At 36.9% G+C, this 15,358-nt stretch overlaps 1 protein-coding gene across 4 annotated transcripts in view; it reads right to left on the reverse strand.

Moving 5' to 3' along the window:
- Nucleotides 1-15,358, reverse strand: part of LOC106063352 (leucine-rich repeat and coiled-coil domain-containing protein 1-like) — a 265,048-nt gene that overhangs the window by 88,429 nt on the left and 161,261 nt on the right. For all 4 annotated transcript variants that reach the window (XM_056035607.1, XM_056035603.1, XM_056035605.1 and 1 more), the window contains exons 10-11: nt 14,020-14,119; nt 13,739-13,857 (exon numbers count right to left, since the gene is read on the reverse strand). In XM_056035607.1, coding sequence (XP_055891582.1) covers nt 13,739-13,857; nt 14,020-14,119 — 219 coding nt within the window. The remainder of the gene's footprint in view (nt 1-13,738; nt 13,858-14,019; nt 14,120-15,358) is intronic.

Consider the following 15,358-nt stretch of genomic DNA (forward strand, 5'->3'; position numbering starts at 1 on the left):
AGGTCAATACAATGTAGCTTCATTACAACGTGTTCCTTTCACCAGGTCAATACAATGTAGCTTCATTACAGCGTGTTCCTTTCACCAGGTCAATACAATGTAGCTTCATTACAGCGTGTTCCATTAACAAGGTCAATACAATATAGCTTCATTACAGCGTGTTCCTTTCACCAGGTCAATACAATGTAGCTTCATTACAACGTGTTCCATTAACAAGGTCAATACAATATAGCTTCATTACAGCGTGTTCCTTTCACCAGGTCAATACAATATAGCTTCATTACAGCGTGTTCCTTTCACCAGGTCAATACAATATAGCTTAATTACAGCGTGTTCCTTTCACCAGGTCAATACAATGTAGCTTCATTACAGCGTGTTCCATTAACAAGGTCAATACAATATAGCTTCATTACAGCGTGTTCCTTTCACCAGGTCAATACAATGTAACTTCATTACAGCGTGTTCCTTTCACCAGGTCAATACAATGTAGCTTCATTACAGCGTGTTCCTTTCACCAGGTCAATACAATGTAGCTTCATTACAGCGTGTTCCTTTCACCAGGTCAATACAATGTAGCTTCATTACAACGTGTTCCTTTCACCAGGTCAATACAATGTAGCTTCATTACAGCGTGTTCCATTAACAAGGTCAATACAATATAGCTTCATTACAGCGTGTTCCTTTCACCAGGTCAATACAATATAGCTTCATTACAGCGTGTTCCTTTCACCAGGTCAATACAATATAGCTTCATTACAGCGTGTTCCTTTCACCAGGTCAATACAATATAGCTTCATTACAGCGTGTTCCATTAACAAGGTCAATACAATATAGCTTCATTACAGCGTGTTCCTTTCACCAGGTCAATACAATATAGCTTCATTACAGCGTGTTCCATTAACAAGGTCAATACAATATAGCTTCATTACAGCGTGTTCCTTTCACCAGGTCAATACAATATAGCTTCATTACAGCGTGTTCCATTAACAAGGTCAATACAATATAGCTTCATTACAACGTGTTCCTTTCACCAGGTCAATACAATATAGCTTCATTACAACGTGTTCCATTAACAAGGTCAATACAATATAGCTTCATTACAACGTGTTCCATTAACAAGGTCAATACAATATAGCTTCATTACAGCGTGTTCCTTTCACCAGGTCAATACAATGTAGCTTCATTACAACGTGTTCCATTAACAAGGTCAATACAATATAGCTTCATTACAGCGTGTTCCATTAACAAGGTCAATACAATATAGCTTCATTACAGCGTGTTCCTTTCACCAGGTCAATACAATGTAGCTTCATTACAGCGTGTTCCATTAACAAGGTCAATACAATATAGCTTCATTACAGCGTGTTCCTTTCACCAGGTCAATACAATGTAGCTTCATTACAACGTGTTCCATTAACAAGGTCAATACAATATAGCTTCATTACAGCGTGTTCCATTAACAAGGTCAATACAATATAGCTTCATTACAACGTGTTCCTTTCACCAGGTCAATACAATGTAGCTTCATTACAACGTAGTCCATTAACAAGGTCAATACAATATAGCTTCATTACAGCGTGTTCCTTTCACCAGGTCAATACAATATAGCTTCATTACAGCGTGTTCCTTTCACCAGGTCAATACAATGTAGCTTCATTACAGCGTGTTCCATTAACAAGGTCAATACAATATAGCTTCATTACAGCGTGTTCCTTTCACCAGGTCAATACAATGTAGCTTCATTACAGCGTGTTCCTTTCACCAGGTCAATACAATGTAGCTTCATTACAGCGTGTTCCTTTCACCAGGTCAATACAATGTAGCTTCATTACAACGTGTTCCTTTCACCAGGTCAATACAATGTAGCTTCATTACAACGTGTTCCTTTCACCAGGTCAATACAATGTAGCTTCATTACAACGTGTTCCATTAACAAGGTCAATACAATATAGCTTCATTACAGCGTGTTCCTTTCACCAGGTCAATACAATGTAGCTTCATTACAACGTGTTCCATTAACAAGGTCAATACAATATAGCTTCATTACAGCGTGTTCCTTTCACCAGGTCAATACAATGTAGCTTCATTACAGCGTGTTCCTTTCACCAGGTCAATACAATGTAGCTTCATTACAGCGTGTTCCTTTCACCAGGTCAATACAATATAGCTTCATTACAACGTGTTCCATTAACAAGGTCAATACAATATAGCTTCATTACAGCGTGTTCCATTAACAAGGTCAATACAATATAGCTTCATTACAGCGTGTTCCTTTCACCAGGTCAATACAATATAGCTTCATTACAGCGTGTTCCTTTCACCAGGTCAATACAATGTAGCTTCATTACAGCGTGTTCCATTAACAAGGTCAATACAATATAGCTTCATTACAGCGTGTTCCTTTCACCAGGTCAATACAATGTAGCTTCATTACAACGTGTTCCATTAACAAGGTCAATACAATATAGCTTCATTACAGCGTGTTCCATTAACAAGGTCAATACAATATAGCTTCATTACAACGTGTTCCTTTCACCAGGTCAATACAATGTAGCTTCATTACAACGTGTTCCATTAACAAGGTCAATACAATATAGCTTCATTACAGCGTGTTCCTTTCACCAGGTCAATACAATGTAGCTTCATAACAGCGTGTTCCTTTCACCAGGTCAATACAATGTAGCTTCATTACAGCGTGTTCCATTAACAAGGTCAATACAATATAGCTTCATTACAGCGTGTTCCTTTCACCAGGTCAATACAATGTAGCTTCATTACAGCGTGTTCCTTTCACCAGGTCAATACAATGTAGCTTCATTACAACGTGTTCCTTTCACCAGGTCAATACAATGTAGCTTCATTACAACGTGTTCCTTTCACCAGGTCAATACAATGTAGCTTCATTACAACGTGTTCCTTTCACCAGGTCAATACAATGTAGCTTCATTACAGCGTGTTCCTTTCACCAGGTCAATACAATGTAGCTTCATTACAGCGTGTTCCATTAACAAGGTCAATACAATATAGCTTCATTACAGCATGTTCCTTTCACCAGGTCAATACAATGTAGCTTCATTACAACGTGTTCCATTAACAAGGTCAATACAATATAGCTTCATTACAGCGTGTTCCTTTCACCAGGTCAATACAATATAGCTTCATTACAGCGTGTTCCTTTCACCAGGTCAATACAATATAGCTTCATTACAGCGTGTTCCTTTCACCAGGTCAATACAATGTAGCTTCATTACAGCGTGTTCCATTAACAAGGTCAATACAATATAGCTTCATTACAGCGTGTTCCTTTCACCAGGTCAATACAATGTAACTTCATTACAGCGTGTTCCTTTCACCAGGTCAATACAATGTAGCTTCATTACAGCGTGTTCCTTTCACCAGGTCAATACAATGTAGCTTCATTACAACGTGTTCCTTTCACCAGGTCAATACAATGTAGCTTCATTACAACGTGTTCCTTTCACCAGGTCAATACAATGTAGCTTCATTACAACGTGTTCCATTAACAAGGTCAATACAATATAGCTTCATTACAGCGTGTTCCTTTCACCAGGTCAATACAATATAGCTTCATTACAACGTGTTCCTTTCACCAGGTCAATACAATGTAGCTTCATTACAACGTGTTCCATTAACAAGGTCAATACAATATAGCTTCATTACAGCGTGTTCCTTTCACCAGGTCAATACAATATAGCTTCATTACAACGTGTTCCTTTCACCAGGTCAATACAATATAGCTTCATTACAACGTGTTCCATTAACAAGGTCAATACAATATAGCTTCATTACAGCGTGTTCCTTTCACCAGGTCAATACAATGTAGCTTCATTACAGCGTGTTCCTTTCACCAGGTCAATACAATGTAGCTTCATTACAGCGTGTTCCATTAACAAGGTCAATACAATATAGCTTCATTACAGCGTGTTCCTTTCACCAGGTCAATACAATGTAGCTTCATTACAACGTGTTCCATTAACAAGGTCAATACAATATAGCTTCATTACAGCGTGTTCCTTTCACCAGGTCAATACAATGTAGCTTCATTACAGCGTGTTCCTTTCACCAGGTCAATACAATGTAGCTTCATTACAACGTGTTCCTTTCACCAGGTCAATACAATGTAGCTTCATTACAACGTGTTCCTTTCACCAGGTCAATACAATGTAGCTTCATTACAGCGTGTTCCTTTCACCAGGTCAATACAATGTAGCTTCATTACAGCGTGTTCCTTTCACCAGGTCAATACAATGTAGCTTCATTACAGCGTGTTCCATTAACAAGGTCAATACAATATAGCTTCATTACAGCGTGTTCCTTTCACCAGGTCAATACAATATAGCTTCATTACAGCGTGTTCCTTTCACCAGGTCAATACAATATAGCTTCATTACAGCGTGTTCCTTTCACCAGGTCAATACAATATAGCTTCATTACAGCGTGTTCCATTAACAAGGTCAATACAATATAGCTTCATTACAGCGTGTTCCTTTCACCAGGTCAATACAATATAGCTTCATTACAGCGTGTTCCATTAACAAGGTCAATACAATATAGCTTCATTACAGCGTGTTCCTTTCACCAGGTCAATACAATATAGCTTCATTACAGCGTGTTCCATTAACAAGGTCAATACAATATAGCTTCATTACAACGTGTTCCTTTCACCAGGTCAATAAAATATAGCTTCATTACAACGTGTTCCATTAACAAGGTCAATACAATATAGCTTCATTACAACGTGTTCCATTAACAAGGTCAATACAATATAGCTTCATTACAGCGTGTTCCTTTCACCAGGTCAATACAATGTAGCTTCATTACAACGTGTTCCATTAACAAGGTCAATACAATATAGCTTCATTACAGCGTGTTCCTTTCACCAGGTCAATACAATGTAGCTTCATTACAACGTGTTCCTTTCACCAGGTCAATACAATATAGCTTCATTACAACGTGTTCCTTTCACCAGGTCAATACAATGTAGCTTCATTACAGCGTGTTCCATTAACAAGGTCAATACAATATAGCTTCATTACAGCGTGTTCCTTTCACCAGGTCAATACAATGTAGCTTCATTACAACGTGTTCCATTAACAAGGTCAATACAATATAGCTTCATTACAGCGTGTTCCTTTCACCAGGTCAATACAATGTAGCTTCATTACAGCGTGTTCCTTTCACCAGGTCAATACAATGTAGCTTCATTACAGCGTGTTCCATTAACAAGGTCAATACAATGTAGCTTCATTACAACGTGTTCCTTTCACCAGGTCAATACAATGTAGCTTCATTACAGCGTGTTCCATTAACAAGGTCAATACAATGTAGCTTCATTACAGCGTGTTCCATTAACAAGGTCAATACAATATAGCTTCATTACAGCGTGTTCCTTTCACCAGGTCAATACAATATAGCTTCATTACAGCGTGTTCCTTTCACCAGGTCAATACAATATAGCTTCATTACAGCGTGTTCCTTTCACCAGGTCAATACAATATAGCTTCATTACAGCGTGTTCCTTTCACCAGGTCAATACAATATAGCTTCATTACAGCGTGTTCCATCAACCAGGTCAATACAATGTAGCTTCATTACAACGTGTTCCTTTCACCAGGTCAATACAATGTAGCTTCATTACAGCGTGTTCCATTAACAAGGTCAATACAATGTAGCTTCATTACAACGTGTTCCTTTCACCAGGTCAATACAATGTAGCTTCATTACAGCGTGTTCCATTAACAAGGTCAATACAATGTAGCTTCATTACAGCGTGTTCCATTAACAAGGTCAATACAATGTAGCTTCATTACAGCGTGTTCCATTAACAAGGTCAATACAATATAGCTTCATTACAGCGTGTTCCTTTCACCAGGTCAATACAATGTAGCTTCATTACAGCGTGTTCCATTAACAAGGTCAATACAATATAGCTTCATTACAGCGTGTTCCTTTCACCAGGTCAATACAATGTAGCTTCATTACAGCGTGTTCCATTAACAAGGTCAATACAATATAGCTTCATTACAGGTGATCTGCATTATTAAATACTCGGTGAAGACTGGAATTTCGGGATTTTTAGGGCGCCCCTGATTTCACTCAAGTAAAGGCGGTTGGTCGTTGTGCTGGCCACATGATACCCTACTCTTTAACCGTTGTCCAAAGAAACAAATGACCTTCACATCATCTGCCCCATAGATCGCAAGGTCTGAAAGGTGTCTCTCTATATATATATCATGGACGTAGAAGGATTTTTTTTTTCGGGGGGGGGGGGGGATTTTTTCTCCTCCCCCCCCGGCGAAAAATTATATTTATATATATGTATGTGTGTGTGTGTATAATCTTTATTACATTCTGACCCATCATTCTTTCGGAAGACGCTTATTGTGCCCTAGAATAGGTTCTTCCTGGTGTTAGTTTGCCAGCAAGGGGGTCTGGGGGAGCGCTAGGAGCTCCCTCAGCGCGGGGCAGAGCCCCGCCGCCAAGCACTGTTTCTGATATTGAAAGCCAATAAAATGCATATTCTGAGGTATCTACAGAGCATTTTACTGCTATTAAAAAGTTTTATTTCAAAAACCTAATGTGCTATTGTTACTGACTTAGACCCTCCCCTCATGTGACGATCTGTCACAATCTTACTAAGGGGTCGACTCCCAGTTCGGCATAGGATTTCCTTGATTTATAACTGACTCCTAAAATCTGTGTTAGCCATCTTTGTTAAGCCACATTCACTGCACTTTTATTAATTGAGCCCCGCCACTGGTAGAAATGTGTAATCTCTCTTGAATACGCTCTTGGAATTAAGTGACTGTAGTTTGCTTTAGATTTTATATCGAAAAGTGAAGTTTTATCGTCAAAATCTTCTGTTGGGGGTTTTAAACTAAAAAATCTCTGGAGTTATGTTGTTTTTTTTTTAATTCAAAACCCCATTTAGCTACGGACATAGAATTTAGTAGCTGTAATTTGCTTGAGAATAATATTGAAGATAGATGCTTTCCACCTCAAAACGCTTTGTAGGGGGATTTTAAACTCAAAACCATCTGAAGGGGTTTTAAACTTTTAAAAAAGCCATCTGTAGGTGATGGATTTAAACTCAAAACCCCCAATTGTCTTGGCTACGCTCAAATAATTATAGTGTGTAATTTGCTTTTTTAGCGGCCCCCGAAAGGGGAAAAGACGCTATTAGTTTTGTGCGAAATGTCTGTCCGTCCGTCCCGTTTAGATCTCGTAAACTAGAAGAGATATTGAAAATCCGACTTCACAATATTTTAGACCATTCAAAGTTCTGATGCAGCGGCTACTTTTTTTTTCCTGAAAGCGAAAATTCTAATTTTTAAAATCAATTATGCAAGCAGTTTTTTTTATAAGAAAAAGCTAATTAGTATGCATTATATGTTAGACCTAATTTAAGACGAATAGTAATCTTATAAACATCATTTTTGTGCACATTTTTTCTAATAGCGGAAATTTTTTTTTTTTATGAGGATTCGACCCCTCGTAATGAGAGAAAAAAGAATCCTTAATCGACACCCCTATCCTGAAATAATTTACACATGACCCTAACAGAACCCTGAACAATTGTGATACAGCAGCACCTTTGCTTGGTTAACTATCCCAGAACGATTCTAACAGACCCAAGGGCCACCTTGATGATGCTAGAGTAGCCCTCTTACATCACAAGGAGACCTTTAAAAATTGTCGTGAGAGGGATTAACCTGTTCCCTGATCAGTCTTTTTAAATACACAAGGCATACAAGGCAGCTGTATAAAACCTATATTAGCTTGCCTTGCCTAATTACTTGCTACTACCTGGGAACATAGCATTGCTACAAAGTCAATTTCCGGAAAAATTGTTAACGTTGCTGTGCAGCTTTGTTAATAAACTCATTTATGTAGAAGATTGTTACTGTTAAAGTAAAAATACTGAGGCCACTTATCAAGGAAGTCCTTTTTCTCTGTATTACTTTATAGAAAAGATGTGGTTCTGTTGTGTAAAATTAAATATTATTATATGTCTAAAATACTATTTGACGAGACAGAATGGAGGCTTAGGATGAAATCAGTCACTTTTTTCTCTTCGTACTACCACCAAGTTCAATACATTATGTCCCCTTTAACCATAAAGTGACAATGACAATGCCAAGTGCTTAAAAGGAAACATAAACTAATTGGATACAATCACACTACAGATTTCCCTTTGTTTCGTTTAATTTTTTTGGAAAATGTCTACAAGATAAGATAACTTAAATTCAGTTTGACTACAATTGACAGCGTTGTCAAACTAGTGGATATTAAATGAATTGTAATTTCTTGACCACTCATGTTTTATTTTTATTTTTTTGAAAATGACTACAAATTAGTAGAAATTAAATGAATTGTAATTTGTTGACCACTCATGTTTTATTTTTAAATTTTTTGAAAATGACTACAAATTAGTAGATATTAAATGAATTGTAAATTCTTGACCACTATTGTTCTATTTTTATTTTTTGAAAATGACTACAAATTAGTAGATATTAAATGAATTGTAATTTCTTGACCACTCATGTTTTATTTTTTTATTTTTTTTTTTGGAAAATGACTACAAATTAGTAGATATTAAATGAATTGTAATTTCTTGACCACTCATGTTTTATTTTTATTTATTTTGAAAATGACTACAAATTAGTAGATATTAAATGAATTGTAATTTCTTGACCACTATTGTTTTATTTTTATTTTTTGGAAAATGATTACAAATTAGTAGAAATTAAATAAATTGTAATTTGTTGACCACTCATGTTTTATTTTTAATTTTTTGAAAATGACTACAAATTAGTAGATATTAAATGAATTGTAAATTCTTGACCACTATTGTTCTATTTTTTTATTTTTTTTTTTTGGAAAATGACTACAAATTAGTAGATATTAAATGAATTGTAATTTCTTGACCACTCATGTTTTATTTTTATTTATTTTGAAAATGACTACAATTTAGTAGATATTAAATGAATTGTAATTTCTTGACCACTATTGTTTTATTTTTATTTTTTGGAAAATGATTACAAATTAGTAGAAATTAAATAAATTGTAATTTGTTGACCACTCATGTTTTATTTTTAATTTTTTGAAAATGACTACAAATTAGTAGATATTAAATGAATTGTAACCTCTTGACTACTATTGTTTTATTTTTATTTTTTGAAAATGACTACAAATTAGTAGATATTAAATGAATTGTAACCTCTTGACTACTATTGTTTTATTTTTATTTATTTTGAAAATGACTACAAATTAGTAGATATTAAATGAATTGTAATTTCTTGACCACTATTGTTTTATTTTTATTTATTTTGAAAATGACTACAAATTAGTAGATATTAAATGAATTGTAATTTCTTAAAAAAAAAAAAAGAGCCTTTTCAAAACAATTAACTTATTTAATTCGAACCGAGGGTCCCGGGTTCGAATCCTGGTGAAGACTGGGATTTTCAACTTCTGAGTCTACCCAGCTCTAATGGGTACCTGACATTAGTTGGGGAAAGCAAAGGCGGTTGGTCGTTGTGCTGGCTACATGACACCCTCGTTAACCGTAGGCCACAAAAACAGATGAACTTTACATCATCTGCCCTATAGACCACAAACTAGTTAGGCCAGGTTCACATCTAACTTTACATTCACTTTCAAGTATCCTTTGATCTGCTGGACTGTTGGGGCACTACACAAGATCTGTTAACCTTCTTTCTCCATTCTTATCTCTCATTTGTCTTTGATATAATTTCATTCGGATGTTCTTTCTGAAAATATTGAAGCCTACCTGGGTGGACCACTGGTCGTGCGGTTTGCGCGCTGGACTGTCGTTTGGATTTATCGACGATCGGAGGTTCAAACCTTGCCTGCTCCCATCCCCCGTCGTCCTGCAGGAGGTTTGGACTAGGAAGTAAACTATCTTCAACTCTGAAGGATTATCCGAATTATGTAAAACATTTTACTTCAGGCGCCGTTTCCACACAAACTGTCTTTTGTAACCTTGTTTTTTTTTCTATTGAAGAGGTATTTTTTAGCATCAAACCACTCTGAAGAGGGGTTTAAACTCAAAACTCCTTTTGGCAACGCTCATAGCATTTTGAGTGCGTAGTTTTGCTAGTTTCTTACATTGAAGATGTATTTTTTAGCTTCAAACCCCGCTTGCGGGGGTGGGGGGTGGGGGGGTGGGGGGGTTGATGTTAAACTCAAAACCCCTTTGCCTACGCTCATAGATTTCTGAGTGTGTAATTTTCTTTTTTTTTATATTGAAGATGTATTTTTTAGCTTCAAACTCCACTGGAGGGGAGTTTTAACTCAAAACCCCTGTTGAATACACTCATAACATGTTGAGTGTATAATTAGCTTTGTTTTTAATATTAAAGAGGTATTTTTTACCTTCAAACCCCGCTGAAGGGGTGGTTTAAACTCAAAACTAAGTCAAAACCCATTTAGCTACGCTCATACAATTTTGAGTACGTAATTTTCTTTTTTCATATTGAAGAGGGGGTTTATCGTAAAGTTTTGAGGGGGGTTAAAAATTTTCCTTAACTGTGCTCGTGAAATTCGGGGGATTGTCGTTTGCATTTTTTTTTGTTTTGTTTTATAGAAGAGGGGAATTTAACTGCGAAAACCCCTGGTAGGGGGTTTTAAACTTAAACCCCCCTGGTAGTGGTTTTAAACTCGAACCCCCTGGTAGGGGTTTTTAAACTCACCCCCCCCCGTAGGGGTTTTTAACTCAAAAACCCCTGGTAGGGGGGTTTAAACTCAAAACCCCCTTTGCTGTGCTGGGGCAAATGATAGTTTAGTATTAAAATCTCACCTAAAATAAACAAAATCAAAGCAAAAAATCATCACTACATCCCGTCCCCCCCCGGATTTCATTTCCGGGGGGGGGGGGGTTGAACCCCCAAACCACCACCACCCTGGCTACGCCCATGATATATATATATATATATATATATTGTGTATTTGTAGTGTGTATATTGTATGCTAATAGTTTATATAGTGTGAATAGTACTTTGCTCTAGAAATGGTTTATATGTGTGTGCTTGTTTTCGAAGTAAAAGAATCCTTAAGGTTTTAAAATGGCGTTAATAAGACGGATCGGATTTATAAGAAAGTGTTGTATTCAGATACTTAAAAGTGTTGTATTCAGATACTTAAAAGTGTTGTATTCAAATACTTAAAAGTGTTGTATTCAGATACTTAAAAGTGAAGATCATTGAAGTTCTTTTGGCTGAAGAGCCAAGTCACAAATTCTTTAAAGGTCATTGTGTTTTTCACTATCGATTTACAATTAGCATATTTTTTGTCTTCAAGCGGAATCCTGTTTGAAAGAATTAGAGGATAAAACATTTAAAACTTGTCCTGGATTAGGAAAAAATAACAATCGTAACATCGTATTATCTCAAAAATATTCTTAAGAACTCATCATTTCAACCTTGAACCCACATCACACTGACACCCGCCCCCATCTAACTATGTAAAGATCAATACATAAGATTTGTTGGAATCAATCAGTAAGATGCAAACTTCGTAGATTAAAGCAAAAACTGCAAACCCTATAAACATTGAACTAAAACACATTTTTACAACCACGTGACATGAACTTAAGGAGTTAATTTTAAATCTTACTACTGCGCAGATATTGCTCGTCTCAGTGTTCCACTTGAAGTCAATCCTGTTAGCAGATTACATTGAGAGCTAATTCTCAACAAAGCTAGTTAGAGAACACCCAAGATAACAACAACAACAAAAAAAAAAAACACACCAGAAGATTGAGGTTAATATCAGATTTTGTTGGACAATTTTTTTTTTATTTCTTTGATGTTCTCATAAAAAGAGAATTGATTAAAAGAAAGAAAAAAGTTGAGTGCGTGAAACAGGCCAGAAGGAAAAATGTGTTGAAGACCAAATGTTTTAGGCAACTGTTTTAGAATTCTGTGTGACAAAGAAGTAAAATTAAATAAGAACAGATTTAGAACACAAAATGATACATAAGAAAACCAACTTCTAAGTCCGACTATGTTAAATAATGGATACAAGTAATTAGCTTTTTTTTTATCGACGTCAATAATTTACAAAATAAGAAAACTTCAACGTTACTTTTCTTCTCTATTCAGCATATTTATTGGTTTTGACTTGATACAAGTTGTAGAGATACAAATTGTAGAGATACTATTTGTAGAGATACAAGTTGTAGAGATACTAGTTGCAGATACTAGTTGCAGAGATACAAGTTGTAGAGATACAAGTTGCAGAGATACAAGTTGTAGAGATACAAGTTGTAGAGATACAAGTTGCAGAGATACAAGCTGTAGAGATTTCTTTTTCTTTTTTCAAGTTATCAATTTGGTAAGAATCCCCCCACCCTGTGAACCTCCCCCCTCCCATCCATCATGAAGTATTAGTCAGGAATTGAGCACTTCAAGTTGGACTTTCTGACAAAGATTGAATGGGTAATGGTCGAACAAGAGGCTGATCTAAGATGGTCGTAAGATGAATCAGTCCAAACGTTAGGTTAGTAGTTCACAAACTTTTGAACCATGACCCTACTTTATGGAATAAAATTATTCTAGTCTTAATTGGTATTCAAATACAATTAGGGGCTACAGCACTTCACGATCAGATGAACTAAAAAACCACTGCGCCGAGTAATCACGTGACTTTGAAGAAATAGACCAATCAGCAAACCATTTATACAGTTACGTTCAAGTACTTGACTCTGTGGTGGCTTAGTGATATTTCTAAATGGAAATTGTTTGGTTTTTGGCACACCGGCACAATTTAGGCCATGTCGTGCATATCGAAATTGGCTACATATGTAATGTCAAGTATTGTGCTAGATAGTGTTGTGTACTTCTACATCTCTAGTTGATAGCTACATGTCTAAACATCAGTTCTCAATGATTTCTTGCCAACTCTAATTAAACACCTAAAACACTTAGGTGTTTGGATTTAGATAAGCGAAGGAAAAGTTGCAAAAAGTTGCATTTTTATATCTAAAATTTGACTGCGCGCGCGCACACACACACACGCGCACGCACAGAGAGAGAGAGAGAAAGAGAGAGAGAGAGAGAGAGAATGATAGAGAGAGAGACATCAAACTACACCCGAAATAAAACAAAGTTTGTTTGAACCAGAGCAAACTATATACAAGTCTAATGCAGACAATGAAAGTTCTTACTTTTACTTAAAAAAACAAACTTTTATCTTTGGTGCGATGAAAAAAACAGGGTTGAAACTAAAAAAAAAAAAAATTCAAATTGTACACACTAAATGATCAATAGACAAAAGCATTATTACAAATGTTATATTTCAATATCAAGTCAATGTACAAATACTCTTCGGGTTTGTAACATTCTATAGGAAAATACACAAAGTTATCAATTGGAAACAAGAAATGTTTAATGGTTTCCTCAACGAATAAAATTGACCAGTTTAAATGTCATTTCCTTGAGTTTCTTTAAACACAGTTCAAAGAGTGACCAGAGATCTTCACAGATGGATCTCGAGTTCCTCTTAGATTGCCACTTGATGAAAAGTCTCCATTTCTAAACATTTCAAACGTGACCCACTTCACCATTAATTTAATGTCAAAAATGGATAGAAAAAAAATTGTGAGCTTTGGTTCAAAAACAGGATAGGGAGTGTTCTGCTGTGCCTGGTGCCAGAGAAGTAGAGCTCCTATGCTCTGGAAGATACAAAGTCTTACCTGCAAGGCGAAGATCTCTTCCTTCAAAACAACATTGGCTTCATGCTCATTCATCACGGCCTGCTTCAACTGGGACGTGGCCTCAATGGCGGAGCTCTTCATTGCTTCACTCTCTTGACCTGAACCAAACAGTCAATTAAATCATTGACTACAATATGGAAAGAAAAATTCTAAGAAAACAAAAAAACATCGCTAGTGAGTATAGTGTCATCAATGTTGAGACTAACTGAAGAAATCAGTGACCATTAGTACCCAGTAATTAAAAAAGTGTTTCTACTAACCTCTGGCTTGCGCTTTCTTGAGAAGTTCCGCCATTTTACGAGCTGCCTGTTCTGCTTGCCATCGTCTTTCCTTTTCTGTTTCTAAAGAGGCCAAGAGATCCTGAAAATAGAGAGTCTAGATGTAATCTAACTGGGGAGAGGCCAGAGAGTCTAGATGTATTCTAACTGGGGAGAAGCCAGAGAGTCTAGATGTAATCTAACTGGGGAGAAGTCAGAGAGTCTAGATGTAATCTAACTGGGGAGAAGCCAGAGAGTCTAGATGTATTCTAACTGGGGAGAAGCCAGAGAGTCTAGATGTAATCTAACTGGGGAGAAGCCAGAGAGTCTAGATGTAATCTAACTGGGGAGAAGCCAGACAGTCTAGATGTAATCTAACTGGGGAGAAGCCAGAGAGTCTAGATGTATTCTAACTGGGGAGAAGCCAGAGAGTCTAGATGTAATCTAACTGGGGAGAAGTCAGAGAGTCTAGATGTAATCTAACTGGGGAGAAGCCAGAGAGTCTAGATGTATTCTAACTGGGGAGAAGCCAGAGAGTCTAGATGTAATCTAACTGGGGAGAAGTCAGAGTCTAGATGTATTCTAACTGGGGAGAAGCCAGAGTCTAGATGTATTCTAACTGGGGAGAAGCCAGAGAGTCTAGGTGTAATCTAACTGGGGAGAAGTCAGACAGTCTAGATGTATTCTAACTGGGGAGAAGCCAGAGAGTCTAGATGTAATCTAACTGGGGAGAAGCCAGAGAGTCTAGATGTAATCTAACTGGGGAGAAGCCAGAGAGTCTAGGTGTAATCTAACTGGGGAGAAGCCAGACAGTCTAGATGTAATCTAACTGGGGAGAAGCAAGAGAATCTAGGTGTAATCTAACTGGGGAGAAGACAGAGAGTCTAGGTGTAATCTAACTGGGGAAAAGCCAGACAGTCTAGGTGTAATCTAACTGGGGAGAAGCAAGAGAATCTAGATGTATTCTAACTGGGGAGAAGACAGAGAGTCTAGGTGTAATCTAACTGGGGAAAAGCCAGAGAGTCTAGATGTAATCTAACTGGGGAGAAGCCAGACAGTCTAGGTGTAATCTAACTGGGGAGAAGACAGAGAGTCTAGGTGTAATCTAACTGGGGAAAAGCCAGACAGTCTAGATGTATTCTAACTGGGGAGAAGACAGAGAGTCTAGGTGTAATCTAACTGGGGAGAAGCCAGAGAGTCTAGGTGTAATCTAACTGGGGAAAAGCCAGACAGTCTAGGTGTAATCTAACTGGGGAGAAGACAGAGAGTCTAGGTGTAATCTAACTGGGGAGAAGCCAGACAGTCTAGATGTATTCTAACTGGGGAGAAGACAGAGAGTCTA

Source organism: Biomphalaria glabrata, chromosome 7, assembly GCF_947242115.1.
Source record: "Biomphalaria glabrata chromosome 7, xgBioGlab47.1, whole genome shotgun sequence".
NCBI lineage: Eukaryota > Metazoa > Mollusca > Gastropoda > Planorbidae > Biomphalaria > Biomphalaria glabrata.